The 25,410-nt window shown below is 38.2% G+C and overlaps 2 protein-coding genes across 3 annotated transcripts; both read right to left on the minus strand.

Annotated features, from left to right (window-relative positions):
- Positions 1–1,692: 1,692 nt before the first annotated feature.
- LOC147334686 (uncharacterized) lies at positions 1,693–10,198 on the minus strand. Of its 2 annotated transcripts, XM_086273807.1 has the most exons (12): positions 9,955–10,195; positions 9,455–9,639; positions 8,460–8,597; positions 5,726–5,864; positions 5,314–5,488; positions 4,695–4,830; positions 3,801–3,944; positions 3,630–3,682; positions 3,480–3,548; positions 3,120–3,179; positions 2,894–3,007; positions 1,693–2,789 (listed from the first exon to the last, which is right to left on the minus strand). In XM_086273807.1, exons 1-12 carry the CDS (start codon positions 10,075–10,077, stop codon positions 2,776–2,778), a joined length of 1,350 nt encoding a protein of 449 aa, XP_086129933.1. In that variant the 5' UTR covers positions 10,078–10,195; the 3' UTR covers positions 1,693–2,775. The 2 variants fall into 2 exon arrangements, with proteins under 2 accessions (XP_086129933.1, XP_086129941.1); XM_086273815.1 differs by lacking the exons at positions 1,693–2,789; positions 2,894–3,007 and having other exon boundaries at positions 3,120–3,240; positions 9,955–10,198.
- Positions 10,199–12,770: 2,572 nt separating this feature from the next.
- On the minus strand, positions 12,771–22,898 carry LOC147334687 (uncharacterized). The gene is made up of 12 exons (XM_086274453.1): positions 22,738–22,898; positions 21,790–21,974; positions 21,232–21,369; positions 18,651–18,789; positions 18,081–18,258; positions 17,541–17,682; positions 14,384–14,527; positions 14,235–14,287; positions 14,077–14,151; positions 13,763–13,813; positions 13,532–13,645; positions 12,771–13,418 (listed from the first exon to the last, which is right to left on the minus strand). Coding segments are annotated over exons 1-12 (1,338 nt in total). The 5' UTR covers positions 22,855–22,898; the 3' UTR covers positions 12,771–13,416.
- Positions 22,899–25,410: the final 2,512 nt, after the last annotated feature.

Consider the following 25,410-nt stretch of genomic DNA (forward strand, 5'->3'; position numbering starts at 1 on the left):
GAGGGGACAGTAGGAGAGCAGAAATATGAAGAGATACATAAGAGCAAAACTGGCCAGTTCTTTTATTGGCCACAGGTGGCTTTAGTCAAGTTTCCACTCAGTCATAAATCAGTAATAAGCAGTGAGGTGTAAAGCATGCTGTGACATTTCTGTTGACATGGAGCCCATAGTAAAAGTCCCAGACATGGCTGCTATCTGCTATTTTTGACGTGTGACGCTTTTGACCTTTTGTGACAATTTTCCTCTGTTTTCATAAGAGCAAGAATGTTTGTTGAAAAAATATCAAACTGTTAGATTACAGAGGATGTGAAATGCATAATCGCTGTGTGTGAAAAGGAAGTGTAGGGGCCTTCAGTGCTCGGCGAAGTGTTTGTGGTTTTATTTTCATCAGCTTTTGTACGGCTGTCTCTTGTTGTTTTTGTCCACACTTTCATCTCCGTACAGCATGGGCTCAAAACTTTACTCAAAATTAATAATATTTCTTTAAATTGCAAACAGAGAAATGCAATGATTATTGCTCCATCAGCTCTTTCAGCCAATATGGGTCAGCTGTGGTTAAATTGAGTGTATTCAATCTAGGGGAGTGTAATTTCTGAGAAGACACAGGACACTGTGCCAGTTTAAAAACCCACAACACAAACAGCTCAGCAGTTATACTGAAAGCATGTGCAGTTTAAAATGGCAAAAACGATTTAAAAAATGGAACAAAAAAACAAAAAAATGCAAACGAGTATAAGTGCTTGTTTTGACAGGTAAACTTGTTTGACCTATATTTAGTTTTCTGCTGTGTGGCTGGAAAATCCTGTGGTCTGGTTTCTGAGTAAAGCTGCTCTCTGTTGTGTTCTGTGGTGGGAACAATAGGACCTATCTCAAACACTGAACCAGAGGTTTCTGACCCTGAATAAGTACTGATGTCACTGTCATGGAGTGCACTGCTGTGTAAATCATAGTGAATCTTTACAAAGTCTTCACATTACAAATTATTTAAATATTCTCCAACATTTTGTACATAAGAAGGGAAAGAGGAGGGGGAATTGACGATGAATGAAGTAAAGACAGAAAAATAGAGGTAATTTAGTTCTTTTTTTTTGTTATTTTATATAACAATATGTCTTGGTCAACACAATCACAGCTGCATTGTGCCGAATACAAATGTAAACCACGGGCAAGTCTGTCTGACTGAAACCACTTCCTGTGGAAAAATTTGGCCAGATTTGCAAAAACGCTAATATGAAACAATGTTAGGTTTCTGTTGTGTGATACACTTTTAATCTACATTCTCATATTCTTATAAAAGACTCACTAAATCGCACTCATTCTCAGAACAAATCAAATGTCAAACTTGCTCCAGCAAAGAATGTGAATTACAGCTTGGCCAGAGGTAACCAATAGAATTAGCACCATCTGCTGGTTTTCTCTTAATACAAGCAATCCAAATGATTTAATAGTACAGACATTTAATGTTAAACATAGAAATGAATAAAATACACACACAAACACACACACACACACACTGGCACAGTGGGGTTTGGGTTACCACCTATAAGCAAAGTCTATCTATCTATCTATCTATCTATCTATCTATCTATCTATCTATCTATCTATCTATCTATCTATCTAGAGATGTATTGGAACGTAACTGGATGCAGTGGCAAAAAGCACATTGCCAATGGATTCTAGAGCTGTTTCCATTTTAAGTTTCCAACCTTGTCAGAACAGTTTGGCTATGGCTCCTTCCTGTTCCAACATGACTTGCACCAGAGCACAAACCAAGCTCCATAAATACATGGATGAGTCCTGACATCAGCCTCTTAGAAAACACCTTTGGGATGAATTAGAGTTAAGTGAACCAGGCCTTCTTATCAAACATTAGTTTTTGATCTCACAAATCCACTTCTGGAATAATGATCAAAAACTCTTACATTACTAAACTTTGTGGAAAGCCTTCCCAGAAGAGTTGAAGCCCTATGACTAAAGAATGAGATGTCACTGTAGTTTGTATGCATGTGAAGGCAGATGAGCAAACCCCTATAGTTTGTATGCATGTGAAGGCAGATGAGCAAACCCCTATAGTTTGTATGCACTCAAAAAAAAAAATCTAAAGTGACAAACATTCAAAAACTATTTACATTTTAAGAGAAAGATAATGGCTGTTTTGTGTTTGTCTAAATGATGAGGTTTATTGTTATCACCGGCACTGATTTCCACCTCACAGGGTTAAAAGATGTGTTTGTCAGCCCTAACAGCCCTGACTTTCCTTCACCATCCAGATCACAAAACATAAACAATAAAGCAACAGAACTAAAGTGCTTTTAGTGCTCAGTTGTAGCAGAAAGGTGCATTATAAGAACTTTTCTTTTTTCTTTTCAGGCTTCAAACCTCAGTGCCTTACTTCCAACCATTTTCTCTGTACATATTAAACCTGCCTCATTTGTATTTTACATTTAAGTCTGTAAGATGTTAAAGGATGAAATACACACATCTAAAAGCTGCTCTCTGTAGCTTTTATTTACAACTCTGTACATGTATGTCATGCCATCATTCCACCACCAGATAGAGCCAAAGACTAATATCAGTACACTGGAGATTGACACGATGGTGCGATTCTTCATCAGTAAACAATATGCATCTATATCATATAGTATATACATAAGTAGAAATGTGATTATTTACTCAGAAAAAAAATGTGCAGTAACAACGTTTGTGATATCCTTTTCCCAAGTTCTCTAGATTTTATAGCCAGTTTTGTTTTTCCTTAATCTCTTTCTTCTTCCATTAGACTACTTTATCTGTAAAAATAAAGAAAAAATACTGTTGAACGACTGACTTTACACTGTTGTTTTTAAGCCAAAATAAAAGTTAAAGTTAAGAAACAGGAGAACTTTTGACTCACAGAACGCGTGTGGACTTCCTCTCACCACCCAGACCACAATGCCAACGGTCGCTGCAACACCTACAGCCCCACACACAGCACCAGCAATTTTGCCAGCACGACTGCTGTCATCACCTGCATGTATGCATGGCAGAAGGAGAATAGCTGAAGTAATCAAGTACATTGTATTCATTCATTTTATACCCTGGCTGCACATTTTCAACCCATTAAAAGTATTCATAGTTACCTGATGCTTTGGGCTCATCTGCCACCATAGTTGATATGCTCAGTGTTTCTGTTTCGGTTACTGTTAAAGACAAACATATCGACATGGTGGGAAAATGGCCACATTCAGATTCGTTCCAGTCCTGCACCACCACCAAGGAGAAAAACATGCATTATTTTGCAGCTACAACTAGTGATGGCTGAATGGCTCTGTCTTGTTTTGCACAACAAACATCTTTGTTTTGATCACTCCTAGTAGAATTACACAAAAAAAATGCATTTGATAACTGAACACCACTAATGGTAATAACAGGTTACAATAACCAGACGTCAGTGATGCAGGACTTTAACACAATATTAATGCTCTCTGTGTTTGACGCACCAGTAGTCGTGCTCGCTGGAGTAGTTGAAGGCAGAACGGTTGTTGGCATAGATGTTGTGATGACTGGTTCTGAAAACATGATAATAAACATGTAAAAATAATTGATCGTGAAAAGCAATGAAGGGAAAAACATAATGTGAGTGTGCTCACCTGTGCGATAGCTCACAATCACACATCGTAGCTCAGACTGATATTTGGCTGCACTGATGAACAATTGAAATAGTACAAAAACATAAATTTAAAATATTCCAGTCCTCGTGTATTTACTGTATGATGTGCTTTTCACTTATTATTATTAATGGATCCAAATCCCACACTGACCCTTTCTCTGCCTGGACTAAGAAGCAGACGGGATGATCTTCTCCATCTTGATTCTCAGATGGCGTCCAAGTCAGGATAAATTCTCCATGTGATTCATTGTGTTTTACAACATTGTGCGGTCCACTGAACAAAAGCTTTAAAACCCTTAAAAACACACACAAAGGAGAGATTGATGCTGAAAAGTATCAGATATAGAAATAAAAAGACAAAGATAAACCCTAAATACCAATAACCCAAAAACAACAATATAAGGTAGTACTATATTTATTCTGCCTCAAATGAAGGGAGTATTTAATTGTTTCAGTTTGTTTGTCTGTTTGTTAGAATTCTAGCATCCACAGTTTTGAAGATATAATTTTCCAATTTTGTGTGATGGTAGATACCAAAAACAGCTGATTTAATTTGGGTCAAAACTGGGTCAAGGTCACACTAAATTTGAAAATCTGTAAAAACAAACAAACAAATTTTATATTAGCCACAATTTTGTAATGTAATGTTAATTTATTTTCTTCGAACTTCACAACACTATGACCTTGACCTTCAATTTCAGCACTCAAGGTCAAAGGTCAAATTTCAAGAAACCATATCTTTTCATTTTTTTCAATTGAATGTTGCAATGACTCAATAAAAGGGTGACATCATCATATTGCAATAAAAACATCATAAAGCGTTAAAGTGTTAGTACAGCCCTTCAGTTTTGGGGAAGTTAGACTCTCTGAGAGCACTTGTTGCTTGTTTAATTGATTCTTGGGATTTAACTTCGTGGGCGCTCCACCTTTGTATTAAGTGGAGGGATCTAACCACTAAACCTTTAAAAAACACACGTGTAATGGTGCAAAAATTTTATTTCTTTGTAAGGTAAACATGGTACTCAAATATGTTCATGGTACTCACATGGTGTTTTTCACCTCTGCCATAATGGTAATGTTCACTGTGTCATTAGTGTACATGCGAGCCCCATTGGCTGGGGTTGGAGGTAGAAACCTGGGCAGGTAGACTCCCTCTGAGCATGATGGTGCAGGAGAGTCCACTGGAAAAAGATTTTTAGGTCATTACAATAGATAGCTAGCAAAGTAGTGTAGCAAGCAATTTAACCTTGATATGAAGTTTATCAAATTTTGGTTGCTCAATTAAGACACTGGTTTGATATGTAAGGTTCCAAAACTGACAGAAAGTCAGAGTTGATTTGCACATGTGCAGAGGAGGGATAGAGGACATATTGGGCAATAGATGTTGAACACAGAGCTGTCAGGCAGGAGAAAAAGAGAGGGACCGCAGAGAAGATTGATGGATGTGGTGAAGGAGGACATGCAGAGGGTTGGTGTGACAGAGGAGAATGCTGGTATAGGGTGAGATGCAGGAAGATGATCTGCTGTGGCATAAAGGGAGCAGCCGTGAGTGAGTTCATCTTTTCTTGCAGCACTATGGAGTATAACATCCCTGTGCTGATTTTACTTTGAATAAACAGGATCCTCAAATGGTAAAAAGCTTTGAAAAAGAAAAAAAAACCTACCCATCAGAGCAAATCTGATTGGTATTTTGCTGAGAGCCTCGCTGGGAGTGATGTTTGTCTGAAAACCATAATCACTGATGATGATAGTCTTTTTTGGGAAGTCCTCCATTTCCAGCTGTACTGCATATGAACCTTCATCTTGCCTGCTGACAGGATTAAATGACAATGTGCAAGCCTGCACAAGTTTGGTGAAGACTTGTTAAAAGTGGGCATTGTGTTTGAGTTTGAGGGGTAGAAATGTTTGTGAATTGTGGAGAGACAAACGGATGGATGGAAGAAAGACATTTTATCAGCGCTTACCATCAGCAGTCCTTCAGCTAGAAGAGCTAAGAATTAATAATTTACAACATTTCTCTGTTTCTGTGACTAGTTTTTACTGTAGTATCATGCTGTAAGTGTATGTGAAACTCACTTGTGAGATGGTCAGAACAGACGGTGGTGTACAAGGATTACACTCATCTGCGTCTATGTCTCCAAATCTGCATTTAACCTTGTCTCCATCAGGGTCAAAGGCCGACAGGGTGAAGACTCTTTGACAGTTTGAAGGGACTCTGGCACATAGAAATCACATGCAGTACAGTAAATACAAAACTCACCCAAAAATCAGCACTGTAACTTTGGTTTTTAACAACTGCAGTTTCAACAAGGCTTCCTCCAAGCAAAACAAAAGTAAAATAAATGTAAGGACTGTCAAGAATCACCCATTTAACCCTGTTAGCATTCACCATGTCACTGGATATTTTTTAAGGGTTATAGATCGGGATAGAGCTCTGATATCTACACATATTTTAAAAATATTGGAAAATGGAAAATCCAAAATCCTGTAACAGCAAAGCTGTAATGCCAAAATGTGTGAGGCATTGGTTGAAAGGTGAAAAGAGCCTTTAAAATTAGGTAGCCATAATGTTTTGCTCATGTCCTATTGTCTGCTACTGACTTGGTTTTATGTGAAAAAAAAAATATGCAAGTCATATTTTTTTTCCTTACTTTCTGAGCAGAGTTTACGTATACTCCTTGTGCCTGTGCAGGTTCTCTTCCCCCCACAGTCCAAAGACATGCAGGTTAGTTTAAATGTCATTTATTAATTAGCCATTTGTGTGAATGTGAATGCAAACGTTTGCCTGTCTCTCTGTGTTCACTCGGTGATGGAATGACAACCTTTCCAGAGAGTTTTTTGGCTTAACACAGTGCAAACACATAAGAGACGATCATGTCCCATGAAAGTTGCAAATACAATAATCATGGTCATGGTTCTGGGTCCTTGTGACCCAGCATTTTGAGTTTCTTTGTTTTGGTGATATTTTGTATTATGGTTTATGTTCCTGTTCATTAGTAGTCTTAGCTTGTTTCGAGTTTCTCATGTTCCTTGTTTAAGTCTTTGATGATTAGGCTCTCTGTTGTGTCTTTGTCCTGTAGGTCTTTCTTCATGTTAATTAATTCTTCGATCTTAAATATGATCAACCTATCTCTAATAATCGGCTATGTACCACAGGCCTTCAAGCTGGCTGTAGTTAAACCTTTACTCAAAAAGCCATCTCTAGACCCAGCAGTCTTAGCTAATTATAGGCCAATCTCCAACCTTCCTTTCATATCAAAAATCCTTGAAAGAGTAGTTGTCAAACAGCTAACAGATCATCTGCAGAGGAATGGTTTATTTGAAGAGTTTCAGTCAGGTTTCAGAGCTCATCACAGCACAGAAACAGCTTTAGTGAAGGTTACAAATGATCTTCTTATGGCCTCTGACAGTGGACTCATCTCTGTGCTTGTCCTGCTAGACCTCAGTGCAGCATTCGATATTGTTGACCATAATATCCTATTAGAGCGATTAGAACATGCTGTAGGTATTACAGGTACTGCACTGCAGTGGTTTTTATCATATCTATCTAATAGACTCCAATTTGTGCATGTAAATGGAGAGTCCTCTTCACACACTGAGGTTAATTATGGAGTTCCACAGGGTTCAGTGCTAGGACCAATTCTGTTTACATTATACATGCTTCCCTTAGGCAGTATCATTAGAAGACATAGCATACATTTTCACTGCTATGCTGATGACACCCAGCTCTATCTGTCCATGAAGCCAGTATTTAAAAGTAGAATGGGAGGGAGAGCCTTCAGTTTTCCGGCCCCTCTTCTGTGGAACCAGCTTCCAGTTTGGATTCGGGAGACAGACACTTTCTCTACTTTTAAGATTAGGCTTAAAACTTTCCTTTTTGCCAAAGCATATAGTTAGGGCTGGACCAGGTGACCCTGAATCCTCCCTTAGTTATTCTGCAATAGATGTAGGCTGCCGGGGGATTCCCATGATGCATTGAGTTTTTCCTTTCCAGTCACCTTTCTCGCTCACTATGTATTAATAGACCTCTTTGCATTGAATCATATCTGTTATTAACCTCTGTCTTTCTTCCACAGCATGTCTTTATCCTGTCTTCCTTCTCTCACCCCAACCGGTCGCAGCAGATGGCCGCCCCTCCCTGAGCCTGGTTCTGCCGGAGGTTTCTTCCTGTTAAAAGGGAGTTTTTCCTTCCCACTGTCGCCAAAGTGCTTACTCATAGGGGGTCATATGATTGTTGGGTTTTTCTCTGTATCTATGAAGCGCCTTGAGGCGACTTTTGTTGTGATTTGGCGCTATATAAATAAAATTGAATTGAACTGAATTGAATGTCCATGGTTATCCATGTTTCCCCAGCCCGTCATGTATCCTCTCGCCCCCTCTCCTCCACTCCTCTGTCAAGCTCATGTGTCAGTCTGGTGTTCCTTTGTTTCCTGTTTTATTGTGAAAGTCTTGCATTCCTTATTCAGTGTGTTTAGTTTTGTTTTCCCATTCTCGTTGTGTATAATTCGTCTCAGCTGTGTTCCCCATGTGTTTTCTGTTGCCTCGTGATTTTACTGTGTATTTAAGCCCTCTGTTTCCCTCTGTCCAGTGTTGCATTTTCCCTCATCTGTCGTGGCTGTGTGCTTCTCCGTGTGTTTCTTCATTAGTTCAGTATTCCTGAAATTTCCCTGTTTAGTTTTGTATTATTTATTCCACTCAGCAAATAAAACTGTATTTTTGGGTTAACGTCCTGCCTATGAGTCTGCATTTGGGTCCTTTCCTGCCTTCATTACAGTAAGTTTATGACAATAAAAACAATAAAGAAGCTTACCGCAGGGCTGGCAGGATGGTGGTCTGAGGTGACTTGTTTGGCTGATTAGTGTCGAGACGAGTCCTCAGGTCCACATTAGTCAGAGCTCTCCATTTCTTCACCTTGTTTTTGGTTTGAATCCAGTCACCGCCATCCAATCTTTGGGGTTTCAAAGAAGGTAATTTGGTTATTTTCTATACACAACTTGTGCTAAGAACTTGTCCAGCATATACTAATTAGTATTCATTCATACAAGAAATGATGGGGTGTTGTTATCAACCTGCCGGGTGGGTGGGAACCTGATGGACACCCAATGTTGCAAAGGTGCACCAAATAATAATCTGGGATATATTTAAATTTTAATGGCTTTGATCTCAACGTCAAGGTTAAAGTACAAGTTTTCTGAAAACCTTGTCTGTGTGATAATTCTATAACGAGGTCATCTAGGCGTCTCAAATGATTGCAATTATCAACTCAAGGTCAAGGTCAGAGGTCAAAATCAATCAATTTTCCTGTAGACTCCTGGTGGAGCATAGGTCAGAGGTCAAGTTTACTGAAAATCTTGTAAATACAAATTGATGTCTGTAAATAGATCTTTGCGAAATAGCAGCCAATGAAGTATAATTATGTTTTGATTATGTTTTAGGTAAGACAAGTCAGGGTTCATATATATTAAGGTGTGATGCATGACATTTGATGCATTGTTAATTGTTGTTTTTGGATTTTAACGTTTGTTAACTAGAATTCTTACGCTGATTGGGAAGACTAGAGAGAACATAGACATCCTATTTGTGTTGTGTCTGGCAGGACATCTCGCATTAAATCAAAATCAGATATGCAGTGCTACCTGTAATAGTGTGGCAGCCCATTGCAAATGCAGGAGGAGATGAAAGTAGCTCTGTTACATAATCTGATTGCCTCAAGTTAGGATTAGGGGCTAGTTTGGAGTTATCATCTATGATAATTTAGACCTCAGAGGATTAAACCTTTCTTTTTTTATCTGACATGTTACTGACCGTAGCTGAAACACAGCATTGCTGGAAACTTCCCGAGACATGACTCCTTCCCTCTGACACCACTCTTTGTCCTCCTCATCCACAATGCTCAGCTCCACACTTTCTGTACCACAGTCACCGCTGACACAGCTCCACGTGTCTTGATCGGTGCATGAGCGAAAGCTCAGCTTGTAGTGAAAGACCACCTGTAATATTGTAACAATAACACCTGTTGTGTTATTATAAAGAGTCCATGCACTGTTCAAATAAAGTCAATGCTTTTAGGAGCCTTTTGGGATGTCTGTGAATAATAATTAACAACGGCAATGCCAACAACATATCAATTCCTTGGCTTAGAGACTGCAGTAAGGATTGCACTGTGTGTTCACACACTGGCAGTTGTGCACAGCAGAGACGTGTTTGCCTTTACTTCAATCCTCCTTAAGTAATAAATAAAAATCTGAGCCCCTATTTCAGACTAAAATAAAGAGTCCTGGCATTAATGGTATAGGTACACCTACCATGAGAGAGCCATTATGCGTCTTGTCTTTGGGGGTAAAAGTCATCACTGTCCCAAAGAAATGGTTAGCCTGAGAACCAAAGAGCAGCAGCAATAGAAACAGGAGCAGCATGTTTATATCCATAGTTGTGATCAGTGCAACTGCGTAGCCCTAAAATAAAGTTTAAAATAGAGTAAAATAAAGTCCTTGACCCAGTTATGTATGGCTCTGAAATGAAACAAACAACGTGTTTTTCTCCCAGTACTCCTCCTACTTTTGTCTCCTCCCTTTACAACTATAACTATGACACAGTTATGTTGTAAACTGAGAGCAGACAAACGGAGGCTGTCTCTTCAGTCAAGGCTTCATTGTACAAGCACGACTTTTCTCTTGATCCTGTTTACTTAGAGTTAACTAACTTTTTGCTCTAATCAATCTGATTGTATTGAGGAGCCCCACCTTTAAAGTTCACATCTCTTTCTCTCTCACTCTCTTGTTTTTGACAGAGTAGCAGTGGAAATATGATATTCTGCCATTCCTGAACGTGAGAAGGAAGCAGAAGGGTGTGCCAGCTGCTACCACGATCCAAACATTCTGGCACTGCAGGAAGCTGACTCACCAACTGTTACAAGCTTTAATTATTCCCACAATAGTGCTGTGATTATGTGCAGATTTACTCTTAAATCATGCAGTCTGATTCAGTGTGCACTACTATGTTAAACAGCAACTACACATTACTTATAGGTCCTAAAGTACTTTTTTATCTTTATGTTGGACATTCCATTTCATTTCTATACAGATAATGGATTCTGGATTTTCAGGCCATTTTCATTTCCATAGGTCTAAAATGATGCAGTTTTGTCTCAGCCACTGCTCTGCCACAGTTAGGCTCTCCTTTGGCAGTGGTGCAACCCAGTGGGAACCTCTGGGATTGGAAAATAAAGTCATCACTAAAGTGCCAATAATGGCTCAGCAGCACATCGGACTACAATTAAAAGTAGGTGACAAAGATTGAGTGTGTAATGTTTTCCATTGTCAGGTGATTGTACAGGTGATCTGGTGGAAGAAAACCTGTCTCCAAGCACAGACTCCAATGATAAATGTCACACTTGACACCAGAAAAAAAAAGGAGCCAGGAGGCATCATTTTCCCAAAGATGGTGCAAAACAAAACAAAACTAATATGACCTGAACATCCAGCTGCAGGTTCAACAGATGTCTGCAGGATCTTCAGGAAAATTGAAAAGCAGCAGGGAATTGACTTAACTTTGCTATTTACAATATAAATAGCACAGTTGTCCGAGTTGGCCTAATGTTTTTCTAATGTTTAAGTTGGGGGAAACAATCTTTTTCCATTTGCAAAAACAGCTGCAACATTTTAGCACCAAGGAAATGCTGGACACCAAACTGGAGCCACAGATGTCAGTGGCTATTGGACGACCTGGCACAAGAACTTCAGCAGTGACTCACACATGCCCACATATTGTGGCTGCCATGATCTCTTTCCTATTAAAATTTCTCCAACATCTGGAAGTCATGCTTTGTCATATTTAGCTCTGGAATTTGTTAAAATGTGGGTTGGTCTTCAAAAGGCACCAGAACAGAATTGGCTTCACGTTGTATGAAAAGAGGACCGATGGAAATAACTTTAGCTCTCTAGTCATCACTTTGAAAGTCACCTACATTGAAACATAGTATGATGAGCTTAGACTACTTTACTTAGGATACTTTATAGCCTTTTAACTGCAGACCTCTGAGGGGGGAGGGGGGAATGGAAATTGACAGACAAAACTATCCACTTGTATGTTAACTAGGAAACGTTTGCTCTTCTCCAAAGAGCTCCAAGAATAATAAATGCTGCTCTATCTGCAGAACAATCCCTCATATATTTGATACTCATGGTACAACTTGCTGGTAGCACTCCTGCATGTTTGGCTTTGATATAAATGCTAGAACCTTTAGCTGTTGGCATAGGTGTGTCTTCATTTATCATACTTACAGTGTCTCCATTGTGAGCAGACACACACAGACATGTCCATGTATGATCATGTACAAACTTGCTCTCATGTTGACAGGCAGTGAAAATAACCAGTTGCTGACAATCTTGTCTGATCGGTACATGCTGACCTCAGTACTGAGGTAGTTTTTAGTTGAAAAACCCAAATATTAACATTGTCAGTGTATAATCTACCACAGATGTGTCAAACTCAGTGTCACTAAAGGCAACACTATGAAATGAGAATCAGCGAATGAGTTAAAATGTGCACAGAAATTCCCTCTCTGGTGGAAAAGGTTTGTTGCACTGAACACTGAATAAATAAGGAAACCAATAACATAGATTCAAAGGTCATTGTCATAAAATGCAGTCAAGGAGTTGCTAAATGAAAAGCTCCTGTTGATAACAGTTCAACAGGGACTACTGTGAGTCTTAGGATACTGACAGACATCAATGTTGCCATAACATGTAAATGTGTTAATCAGCTGAGAATCCAAAATCCAAAATTATCTGTGTATTTTTTTTTAAAGAGATACCGATAACAAATCCAAAAAAATGACAAAGAAGTTCACACAGGGAATAGAAAGATCTTGTTAAGGCCAACATGAAATGGTTCATTTCCTCATTTCAAACATCTAATATGATCTGGTATTCTGTTCAGTTCAATTCATTTTTATTTATATAGCATCACAAGAACAGGTGCCTCAAGGTGTGTAAGGTAGAGACCCTACAATAATACAGATAAACCCCAACAATCAGATGACCCCTTATGAGCAAGCACTTGGTGAAAGTGGAAAGAAAAACATGTTTTTAACAGGAAGAAACCTCCAGCAGATCCAGGCTCTGGGAGGGCTGCCCATTGCTGCAATCAATTAGGGGTGAGTGGAGGGAGAGCTGGTATCTGGTATCGTAAATAAAATAATTTTTTTATTGTTTATTTTTTTTAACAACTGTGAGCCAATTTGGGATTAGGATTATGGTTTAGAATGTCCAACATAAAAATGTTGTCAGCGAAGATCGACTAACGAAAAAACCACAGTGGTGAGAAATACCCGCCCTCTTACAACACTACATTTTGTACCATGTTGGTTGAAAATTTTCATATTTTTTGAGGTTTTTAGCTCTCACGCATGATGTTTTACTTTCACATGTTGTCTCTGTAGATATTTCCTTTTGCCAGTATTTAAATTTTTCTCTGATAAAACAGAGTCACCTGCATCTGTGGGAGTCTGCCTGTAGCTTTAATGAACAACCTTGTACATTAATGCCATCATTTCACCAACAGATGGAGCCAAAGACTCAAAACAGTTCATTGACCATTTATGTGAGGCTTTGACAGTAAAATGCAGACCTGCATTATTTAACATTTACATTTGTAGAAATTGGAATGGGACGCAAGAAGCGAGCAGCTGAAAGTAGCTAGAAGACCAGTGATTTCCAGATTCTACAGGTTTGTTTTCCCCATCTTCATCCAAAGCTCCAACTTTTTTCTGTAAAATTCAAAAACAAACCAAAAAGATAGGTGAACCACAGCATTAAATAATGTGTATCATCAGAAAATCCTTTTAAAATTTTTGGAAAAGTAGCAAATTTTGTGACTCACAGAGCACAGGAGAACTTCGATTTAAAGCCCACAAGGCAATGCCAACAATGGCTGCGACGGCTCCAACACCAAATACAATACCAACAACTTTGCCAGCACCCATGCTGTCGTCACCTGCATGTAGAAGAAGGATAAACATAAAAGCTCACAATCTTTAAGCTGCTTTTAAGCTCAAACAATATTTCCATGACAGCTATTCACTTTCAAGCTATGAAAAATAATCATATTTACCTGATCCTGTGGACTCATATAGCACCTCGTTCAGATCTTCTGTTTCATTTACTATTAAATAACAGATAAATGTAGTGAAAGATGTGGTAAATCCAAACATCAAACATAAGATTTTACTTCAACACATCAAATATCTAAAAGAATCATATATATTCTGTTGCAAAGAAAAGCAATATGACAGGAAGTACAATTATTAACCGTCTTTGTGCCACTGGTTATAATAAATAACTAATAATAAGAGTTTGAACTGCCATCATGATACAGGCCTTTGGCAAAATTCATGATCTGCATCAGCTCCTCTATATTTTACGTACTGAACAGAAGAGTGGTTGTATGTTCTGGGGTGGTTGAAGGCAGAACAGTTGTTGGCAGAGGAGTGGTGATTGGTCCTGAAAATATAATAAACAAATATGTAAAAATAAACAGTTACAGAAATCAATGAAGGAAATGCACATTTTTGGAGTTTACTCACTAATTTGAATGCTCACAATCACACAGCGTAGCTCAGAGTGATACTTGGCCGTACTGAGAAAAGAAATCCAAAACATAGTAATTAAAAAATGAAACAGTACAACATATGTCCATAAAAATGGTGGTGTGAAAATGTTTAAACCATCTGACTTTAACTCTGCCTGGAGTACGAAGCAGATGGGATGGTTTTCTTCATCTTCACTGTCAGATGGTGTCCAGGTCAGGATGAATTCTCCATGTGATACAACATGTTTCAAAACGCTGTGTGGTCCACTGAACAAAAGCTTCGAAACCCTTACAAAAATACACAAGATAGAGATTTGGCATATACGGGTAAATCAGAGTGCAAACATCGGAATTTATTGCAGACTGTTTCATCACCGTTCTTTTTATTGTATCTTTTTACAAAAAGAAATACATCTTAAACAATATGTTTAAAGAGGAAAGGAGCAACCAAAGACAGCTCTCTATCAATGCCGCTGCTAAATAATTTTCCCAGTCCTGCATCTGATTTTTTCTAACACATCTATTTATTTATTTATTTTTGACCTGCAATTCAAAACATTCTGCATTGGAAACAAAAATCAAATGAAAAATGTCTTGCACTGTCAAGGCCATCATGTAGGACATCTATGTAGCAATGCAACATAGGTGACATTGCATGGGTAGTGTAAGGTGATCCAGATCAAGTTATATTCTAACTTGGTTACTTGCCTTTTCTTGGGTAAATTAAATGTATATTTGGTAACCTAGAGGGACATCAAAATTGGCCTTCCCATGACTCACTCAGGTTGTAGAACCACGTGGATTTTGTCCCAGCTAATGAGCAAAGATCAGGTTACAGTGGGGCAAAAAAGTATTTAGTCAGCCACCGATTGTGCAAGTTCCCCCACTTAAAATGATGACAGGGGTCAGTAATTTGCACCAGAGGTACACTTCAACTGTGAGAGACAGAATGTGAAAAAAAAATCCATGAATTCACATGGTAGGATTTGTAAAGAATTTATTCGTAAATTAGGGTGGAAAATAAGTATTTGGTCACCCCAAACATGGAAAATCTCTGGCTCTCACAGACCTGTAACGTCTTCTGTAAGACGCTTTTCTGTCCCCCACTCGTTACCTGTATGAATGGCACCTGTTTGAACTCATCATCTGTATAAAAGACACCTGTCCACAGCCTCAAACAGTCAGACTCCAAACTCTGCCATGGCCAAGACCAAAGAGCTTTCGAAGGACACCAGGAAAAGTATTGTAGACCTGCACCAGACTGGGAAGAGTGAATCTACAATAGGCAAGCAGCTTGGTGTGAAAAAATCACCTGTGGGAGCAATCATCAGAAAATGGAAGACATACAAGACCACTGATAATCTCCCACGATCTGGGGCTCCACGCAAGATCTCATCCCGTGGGGTCAAAATGATCATGAGAACGGTGAGCAAAGATCCCAGAACCACACGGGGGGACCTGGTGAATGACCTGCAGAGAGCTGGGACCAAAGTAACAAAGGTCACCATCAGTAACACACTACAACGGCAGGGAATCAAATCCCGCAGTGCCAGACGTGTTCCGCTGCTGAAGCCAGTGCATGTCCAGGCCCGTCTGAAGTTTGACAGAGAGCACATGGATGATACAGCAGAGGATTGGGAGAATGTCATGTGGTCAGATGAAACCAAAGTAGAACTTTTTGGTATAAACGCAACTCGTCGTGTTTGGAGGAAGAAGAATACTAAGAGTTGCATCCCAAGAACACCATACCTACTGTGAAGCATGGGGGTGGAAACATCATGCTATGGGGCTGTTTTTCTGCCAAGGGGACAGGACGACTGATCCGTGTTAAGGACAGAATGAATGGGGCCATGTATCGTGAGATTTTGAGCCAAAACCTCCTTCCATCAGTGAGAACTTTGAAGATGAAACGAGGCTGGGTCTTCCAACATGACAATGATCCAAAACACACCGCCCGGGCAACAAAGGAGTGGCTCCGTAAGAAGCATTTGAAAGTCCTGGAGTGGCCTAGCCAGTCTCCAGACCTCAACCCCATAGTGGCGGGAGTTGAAAGTCCGTGTTGCTCGGCGACAGCCCCAAAACATCACTGCTCTCGAGAAGATCTGCATGGAGGAATGGGCCAAAATACCAGCTACTGTGTGTGCAAACCTGGTAAAGACCTATAGTAAATATTTGACCTCTGTTATTGCCAACAAAGGTTATGTTACAAAGTATTGAGTTGTATTTTTGTTATTGACCAAATACTTATTTTCCACCCTGATTTACGGATAAATTCTTTACAAATCCTACCATGTGAATTCATGGATTTTTTTTTTTTCACATTCTGTCTCTCACAGTTGAAGTGTACCTCTGGTGCAAATTACTGACCTCTGTCATCATTTTAAGTGGGGGAACTTGCACAATCGGTGGCTGACTAAATACTTTTTTGCCCCACTTTATGTGGCTGATACTGACATTATTGCATGTGGCCAACCAATAATGACCTAAAGTTTGTCAGAGTTCAGTGTCCCTCCAGAATTTTGGAAATTGGGTTTTTCACCCAAACCTACTCCCACTCTTGTTGTCATAACATCAAAACTAAGAGTAGTAATTTGATTAAACTCATGTATTATATAGTTTAATAATTATTCTATTATAATTATTACAATTATTATTGTTGAAATTAAAGTTGTTTGTTCTGGATTTCTAAAATGTTTTTATGCCGCAAAATGGTCGCACCATATTTGAATACATGCCCTGTTCACGTCAAATAATTACAAGTGATGGATTGGATGTTACCACTACTTCATGTATGACTTTACAGAGATCCAGTGAGAAATGTAATTTTTTTTTTGTTTTTTAACTATAATTCTTATTATTGTTAAAATGTATTTAATAATTTAATGTCTGCAATTTATTTATCTATCTTCTGCAGATCTAGACATCAATTTTACTATTTTTCTTCAAATGTGACTAGACAGGGATGTACTTCAATATGTGCATTATATTTACTAAAAGTGTAGTGCGAATCAAGACAAATGTTCATGAATGAATTTTTTCTTAAAGTTATGTGTTTTTCATATAGTTTTTATTTACACAATTTTTTGGAAAGAAATGTATATCCTAAACAAGCAAGGAATCATATATGGCAGCTGATTTTGATTTGTGCAATGAAAATGAAAAACACTGAAAAGAGTCACAAACATTTTTGTTTTTTTTAAAAAAAGGTTCTATATTATGCTCACACACATTCTAGGAGAAAGTTTGAAACAAAAATATTCTTTACATATGCCAGTGTTTTGTGTCTTTCTCTTTAACTCACATGGTGTTGGTTGCCTCGGCCATAATTGTAATATTCAATGTTTCATTAATATAGGCCAACAGCTGAGCCCCACTGACGGGGGTTGGAGGCAGAAACTTGGGCAGGTAGGCTCCCTCTGAACAGGATGGCACAGGCGGGTCCACTGGAACAAAACAAAAGTTGGCATATTAAGTTAAGATCATATCAGTTAGTGACTTAATTTGGCAAGGTAGGATTTCAAATGAGATATGATTTTGAAAGTTATTTCAACAACAAAAATATAGCCAATTAGCTGTAAATGTAGCTGTAGGTGTTTCAAATGTAACAATGTTGGAACTTTGTGTGGGTCATGTATTGCTGTGTTAGCTGGTTATTGTGCACCCAAATGCAAAGCACTTGAGTTAAGAATCATAAGTAGTACAGAAATGCAAATCCAAGACCTACACAGTAAGTTTTTAATTACTCTTTTGATGTCAGATGATTGCAGAAGAATGAGATGATCCACAGATGTAGACAACTGCATCTGTGAAATAGTTAAGAGGTTAAAAGTTAAAGACCTACCTATTAGACCAAATCTGATTGGTATTTTGCTGAGAGCATCACTGGGAGTCCTTGTTGTCTCCACATCATCACTTTGATGGAGAAAGATGGTCTGCTTGGGAAAGTCCTCCATCTCCAGCTGTATTGCATATGCACCTTCATCACTCCTACTCGCAGAATGAAAGGTCAGTTTGCAAGACTAGAGGAGAAGGAAACACAGAGAGAAACCAGTTACATGTTTATATAGCTGAATTTGTGTTTTATAAGAATAAGCTATTTTGAAATAGCTTTTTAGGACATCTTTCTCTTTCTTTTAGGACATCTTTGAAATTGTCAGAAATTGGAAGGTGGCATGACCATGAGGCAAAACACAATAAAGTTTGTTCTAACCCGCTGAGGTTTCAGCAATGACCCCAAATCTATATTTGGGGGTGTAACCTTTGGGTGTATGAGAGTTATTACTGTATTTTATTGTGATGTAGAGTTATTCATTATTTATTAGATTAAATAATGATTTAGACCTCAGAAGAATAATAACGTCTTAACTTTGTGACACTTAGCTTGAGACAGATGAAAATGCTTTTAACTTACTGGTGTGATGGTTAGAAGAGATGGTGGTGTACAAGGATTACACTCATCTGCTGCTGTGTCTCCATATCTGCATTGAACCTCGTCTCCATCAGGATCAAAGGCCAACAGGCTGAATTCTCTCTTACAGTTTGAAGGAACTCTGGCACAGAGATATCACAGGTCAAATATTCTCGCCTAAAAGGTAGAACTGTCTTGTGGTTTTAATAAGTGCAAAGACAATATATTTCTCTCTAGCTCAAAAGATTTTGTATATCCAAAATCACTTTTGTTTATTAAACTTTACTTCATTAGCTACATAGCTACCTATCTATGGCTAGGGATAGATTTGTTACTACAAGCACTTTTATGTAATGTTTGCCTGTTTGAAACATACAAAGGTTTTAAAAGTAATGTAAGCAGTAATGTATTTTTATTAAAAATAATGTGTATTGGTACTTAACTCCTTGCCAGTGAATGTAATTCAGCAAACTACTTGTTACATTTACTTGTTTTGTTGCTCTACAAAAGGTTCTGAAATGCATTTTCACCTGTCTAGAAGGAAACCCACGGGATCTTTTTTACAGTTATGAGCATAAAACCAACAGCACAAAGGAAAGATGAAAAACCAGGACCCAGATCCCCAAAGTGATTTTAACTTAGAAACATGAAAAGGTACAAACAGAGGGCACAGCCTGACTGCTCATCACTGTCTTGGTGAACTGTTGATCAGGCTCTGCTATGCTGGGGTCAGCATACACTGAGATTTAATATCACTCTGGGTTGTTGGCTAGCTTAGCATTAGCATGCTGTCTGTACAGATGATTGCAAAGAGCCAAATTTCTCTTAGCAGTACAATAAAGTTTCTGTCCTAGTTTCCATTTTACCATCACAAACATCTTTCATGTAATAAAAGTAATGCCTAAAAACTCAACTCAAAAACTCTATGGCTGTATCATTGCACTGCTCTACCACTGTCTTCCTGCTGCACACCAACTAAAATTTGTTGACTGTAGCAGATAGAGAAAATCTTTCTTTTACTTTTTTCTTTCTATCTGGCACATAGATAACTGAAGAACCTTTGTAACACAATAACAACATAATAGTAACTAATGTAATTATTCAACTTGGTACAATAACACACTTCATTACTATGTTGCTAAAAAACAACCAACACTGGCAAAAATTAAATTAAATTCTAGCCCTAAACAGGCTAACGGTGTCCTGATTATTATCATGATTCTATGTAAAGAAAAAACATCAAATTTTTCAGGAACCCATATTTCAGTTACATGTTTTAGGACACAGGTGTTGAACTCCAGCCCTCGAGGGCCGGTGTCCTGCAGATTTTAGATGTGTCCTTGATCCAACACAGCTGATTTAAATGGAGCACTTCAAGAAAAGAACTCACCAGTTTTTGAGTGACAATAACAATGTGGTTATCTTCAGAGATGTCAAAGTCTAATTTACTGTACTCTCCCATGTAAGACATATTGATAAACCTTTCAGACGTTATAAACCTACTTGATTTTAACGTTTGAAAAGCTTTCATTTACCTGTGCAAATAATGGCTACTCTTTTTCCTTTGGTCAAATATAAGACAGCTATGTTGTCAAAATGTCTTAGTTATACATAATTTCTTTATAACTGCCCCATTTTGGTAAAGTCACCAGGACACAGTGAGGCAGATATATAGGTTCTGACAATAGTTTATTTTTATTAGTTGAAATAAACGGACTGGTTCTTATATAGCGCTTTTCCACTCTTCTGAGCACTCAAAGCGCTTTACACAACTTGTGCATTCACCCATTCACACCCATTCGCACAAGCACAACTGACATTCACACACATTCATACTCCGATGAATGCATCGGAGAGCAATTTCAGGTTAGTATCTTGCCCAAGGATATTTGGCATGCAGACTAGGGGAAGCCGGGAATCGAACCACCAACCTTCCGATCAGTAGATGACCTGCTCTACCACCTGAGCTACAGCCACCCTTTAGCTCAAGAACAGTGTGTGGGGAGCTTAAATGAATGGGTTTCCATGGCTGGATCCAAGCCTTACATCACCAAGCACAATGCAAAGTGCTTCTTGTTCCAACATGACTGCGCTCCTGCACACAAGGTCCTGCACACAAGGTCTATAAAGACTTGGATAGGTAAGCTGGGTGTAGAACAATTTGACTGGCATGCACAGAGTCCTGACCACAACCTGACAGAACACACAGTTGGGATGAATTAAATCAGAGACTGCAAACCAGGACTTCTTGTCCAACATCAGTGTCTGACCTCACAAATGTGCTTCTGGAAGAATCATCAGACACTCCCATAAACAGTTTTAAACCTCGTGGGAAAAGCTTCGATTCAGAGTTGTTTACCCAGGGTGAGATCTAAAACCTGCAGGACATCGGCCCTCGAGGCCTGGAGTTCGACACCCATTTTAGGATATATATTACATGATAATTCATTCTTTTCATATGCCATGAAGTATTGAATTTATTTTTGATTTGCAAACAAGATATATGATGAATGTTTGGTGCTTTCCTCTAATGATGGTTTGCAAATACTAAAAAAACTAGCCACAACAGAGTTAATAGCTTTACCTCAGAGCTGGCAGGATGGTGGTCTGAGGTGATTTGTTGGGTTGAGCTGTGTCAGATCGAGTCCTCAGATCCACCTGAGTTATAGCTTTCCAGTTACCAATACCATTTTTGTTGTTAATCCAGTTACCACCAGCCAAACTACGGATTTGAATTGAAGGTTGTAAGGTCCATAGTACACACATTAATATACTAATTTGTACATGAATCCAAGTAATGTATAAGTACAAGACATTTCTAAGATATTGGAAAAACCATTTTTACAGATCAGGAAGCCCCCAAAGCCTGGAGACTTTCAACAATTAGGGACGTTTAACCTCTTAACCATAGGTGTTATTTCGATAAAAATCCTTTCATCACAGCAGAAAAAACATACACTTAAGGTTTTTACTTCCAAAGGGCACAGTTGTTGTCAAAACTCTGTAATTCTTATTGTGAGTAACCGATCTACAGTGTACTATGTTTTTGTCAAGTGATATATACAAGTTTGACCACTGAGTGAATGCAATCAGGTCAGTGGCATTTTGTTGAATCTGCTGTTTCAGCTGACGTGTTACTGACCTTAGCTGAAACAGAGAGTTGCTGGAAACCTCCCGAGTCATGACTCCTTCCCTCTGACACCACTCTCTGTCCTCTTCATCCACGATGTTCAGCTCCACACTCTCACTACCACAGTCACCGCTGGCACATTTCCACTTGTCTTCATCTGTGCATGAGCGAAAGCTCAACTTGTAGTCAAAGACCACCTGCGATATTGTAAAAAAAAAAAGAAAAAAAGAAAGAAAAGATGATGCTATTGTTATATGATTTTATAATATTATAACAAGATTGTTGCAACTTAAATAATTAATAGACAGTACTGTGTTGTCCACTGGGTTGCTAATAACCTGATTATGTTGTAATAACAAATTGGAAGTCACAGAGCTTCATGATCACCCTCTGATCATGGAATTCATGGCACTTCACACAATAAAACCACACATACTAACACATGTGAAAAGTTACATTAGACTTACATATATTACGCAACAATGATACCAGTGTATTTTTCCAATTCACAGCTTTAAGCAGACTGGACCATTTTGTGGTAAGAACAACAAAGAAGAACTGAATGCAAGATAAATCCTGGGCTTTACCTAAGCTGTCAAATTTATCCAGAGAGCAGCGGTCCCATCCTGCAAAGCTTGCACAATTCCCAACAATGTCTAATAGAAAGGTTACATAAAAAAGTAGAAAATATACGCAGATTCTTCTTCAGCTACCACACTGAGACGGATCTGTAAAATCTGGAATTACTTGCCCTCTTTGTATATAAGTTCGCACATTGTCAGTAGTTCACCCACAGATTTTGACACGTGTGTTATTGATTTACACTCACGACATCACGTTAATTCCCCCCATTTCATAAATCAAACAAAGTTGAGCACTTTTTCACTTTTTTTTATAAATACAAATTTTGTAAAAGAACACATTATAACAGCAATCAATATTTTTGCACTATGCCCTTACCCTTAGAGATCCATCATCCGTGCTTTCTTTAGGGGTAAAGGTCATCACTGTCCCAAAGTAATGGGATGCCTGAGAACCAGAAAGCACCAGGAGAAGAAGAAGCAAGCCTGTGGTCATTATGTCCTCAGTTTAACTGCTGCTTTATACAGTCAGATACTTGATACAACACAAAAACGGACTCAGCTCGAGTATGCATCTGAAATGAAACGAGCACAACGGTTAAAAAGAGGATTGTTTCACTGCTCCTCCTTCTTTACTCCCCTCCCTTTAAAACATCATTTATGTCCGACTCAGTAGAGGAGACACAGTGAGACTTCTGGTTGGGTTTTACATCATCACTCATAGATACAAGCAGAGATTTGTCTCACGATCCTATTTAATTAAAGTAAGTTGTAGCAACAGTGGTTAGAAGTTTTTCATGGTTGTCTCTCACAGCTTTATCATTACTACTTGATTTCATCAGTACTCCAGCAAAAGAGAAAAAAGTTTAAGGTAGCTGAAAACAAAACTTCACACTATGGACTGCAATACTGTTACAGAACTCATGCAGCCTGGGCTGACTAACTGTTAGAGATCAGCTTGTGCTTTGCTTAGTTTAATAAGATATGGACTAAAGACGAGATTACAAATGTATTATATGGAAGGCTGTTTTCTATCTTAGTACCAACAGTGAAAATGTACAGAAAACAGTAAATTGCTGACCTTATTATTAGGGAAAATGAAATCTGTATATCAGTTCATTAAGACAGTATTTCTTTAAAAAGCAAGAATTGTGGTTCTGAATAACAAAAGTGATGGAGGGAGCATAAATGTGCTCTGTGAATATGAAAAGACAAATGTGTAAGATGTAAAAATAAATAAATAGCATATGAAAGAAGATTGCTTGTTTATGTTCATGCCTTTCTAAATTTATACTTGACTGTTATGCATTAATGGAAAACACCTTCTTAAAATAGTGTGATGCTAATATAAGAAATTCCTTCAACTGCCTCTATACCGATAAAATAAAAGTAATAATGTTTTAGCAGAATTAGAAACATATCATATCCATTGCGTCCTGAGGAGCATGTGAATGTAATAACTGCCACCACATTACAGACATTCCTGAATGGAGCACTTCAGGAAAAGAAGTCACCAGTTTTTGAGTGACAATAACAATGTGGTTATCTTCAGAGATGTCAAAGTCTACTTTACTGTACTCTCCCATGTTGGACAACAACCTGCTGATAAACCTTTCAAACGTTATAAACTTAATTTTAACGTTTGAAAAGCTTTCATTTACCTGTGCAAATAATGGCTACTCTTTTTCCTTTGGTCAAATATAAGACAGCTATGTTGTCAAAATGTCTTAGTTATACATAATTTCTTTATAACTGCTCCATTTTGGTAAAGGCTAAGCCAAGTCACTGGGGGCAGATATATAGGTTCTGACAATAGTTTGTTTTTATTAGTTGAAATAAACTATATTGACCTTTAGCTCAAGAACAGTGTGTGGGGAGCTTAAATGAATGGGTATCTATGGCTGCATCCAAGCCTTACATCACCAAGCACAATGCAAAGTGCTTCTTGTTCCAACATGACTGCACTCCTACACACAAAGCAAGGTCTATAAAGACTTGGATAGGTAAGCTGGGTGTTGAACGATTTGACTGGCATGCACAGAGTCCTGACCACAACCTGACAGAACACACAGTTGGGATGAATTAAATTAATTAAATCAGAGACTGCAAACCAGGACTTCTTGTCCAACATAAGTGTCTGACCTCACAAATGTGCTTCTGGAAGAATCATCAGAAACTCCCATAAACGCTTTTAAACCTCGTGGGAAAGGCTTCCCAGAAGAGTTGCTGTGATAGCTGCAAAGGGTGGGCCGACACCCCATGGATTAAATATGTGATATTACTCAAGTTCAGACGTGTGTGAAGGCAGATGAAAGAATACTTCTGTTAATATACTGTATTTTACAGTAATTTATAATAGCATTTTTTATTTTTTTTTTTACTAATTTTGTCTTTGGCATTTTGTGGCATTTCACCCTTGATTGTGTATAGAGGTCATTCTTACAGTTCATCTTTGGCAGTGTCCTAATTTTAAACTGAAAATGTCAAAACCTGTAATTAGACAGAGACGCGAGTCATAATAAGCAAGCATATCCAGACATGGACATTGTCTAGTTTGGTTTTGATGTTGATCTGTCTTTGTTTATGAAACACAGAAAATACAAAACCATTAAATAATAAAAGAGATTTCAGAGAGTGGTCAAGCATAGAGACACAGGTTTAGTGTACAATACAATAGTCTAAAATAAATAAATAAAAAGGATTAGTTAATGGTTAAACAAAGAAAATGACACAGAATTACTGAAAAGCATGAAACCACAAAATGTGTCCTTGACTGTGGTGATCTTACACTGACACACCCTTGGAGTTAAACTAGTTAAACTTCTGGCTTTGAATTTGGGTAAATCCTATAAACTCAGCTTCTTTTGGTTTTCCCATCTGAGCAGTCAGTTATTAAAAAAAAAGGTTGTGAAACAAACAGTGTTGGGAAGGTTACTTTTAAAATGTAGTCCACTACAGATTACAAATACATGGCCCAAAATGAAGTTTGTAATGTCTTCCATTAAGTTACTCAATGTGAGTAACATATTCTAAATACTTTGGATTACTTGAT

The sequence above is a fragment of the Aulonocara sp. 'chitande type north' Nkhata Bay genome, linkage group LG3 (genome assembly GCF_057382095.1).
Source record: "Aulonocara sp. 'chitande type north' Nkhata Bay isolate Kocher_YH1m ecotype deep benthic linkage group LG3, A_spYH_male_GT1.1, whole genome shotgun sequence".
In the NCBI taxonomy this organism is placed as follows: Eukaryota; Metazoa; Chordata; class Actinopteri; order Cichliformes; family Cichlidae; genus Aulonocara; species Aulonocara sp. 'chitande type north' Nkhata Bay.

Bases quoted from the DNA above. Each gene is read 5' to 3' on its own strand.
- LOC147334686 (XM_086273807.1), bottom strand. From the start codon at position 10,077: ATGGATATAAACATGCTGCTCCTGTTTCTATTGCTGCTGCTCTTTGGT. The intron at 9,640-9,954 runs GTAGGTGTACCT...ACAATATTACAG, and splicing joins CGCATAATGGCTCTCTCATG to GTGGTCTTTCACTACAAGCT. The intron at 3,008-3,119 runs GTAACTATGAAT...GCATACATGCAG, and splicing joins AGATGAGCCCAAAGCATCAG to GTGATGACAGCAGTCGTGCT.
- LOC147334687 (XM_086274453.1), bottom strand. From the start codon at position 22,854: ATGACCACAGGCTTGCTTCTTCTTCTCCTGGTGCTTTCTGGTTCTCAG. The intron at 18,790-21,231 runs GTAAAGCTATTA...TCTCTGTGCCAG, and splicing joins ACCATCCTGCCAGCTCTGAG to AGTTCCTTCAAACTGTAAGA. The intron at 14,288-14,383 runs GTCAGATGGTTT...TTCTTTTCTCAG, and splicing joins GTACTCCAGGCAGAGTTAAA to TACGGCCAAGTATCACTCTG.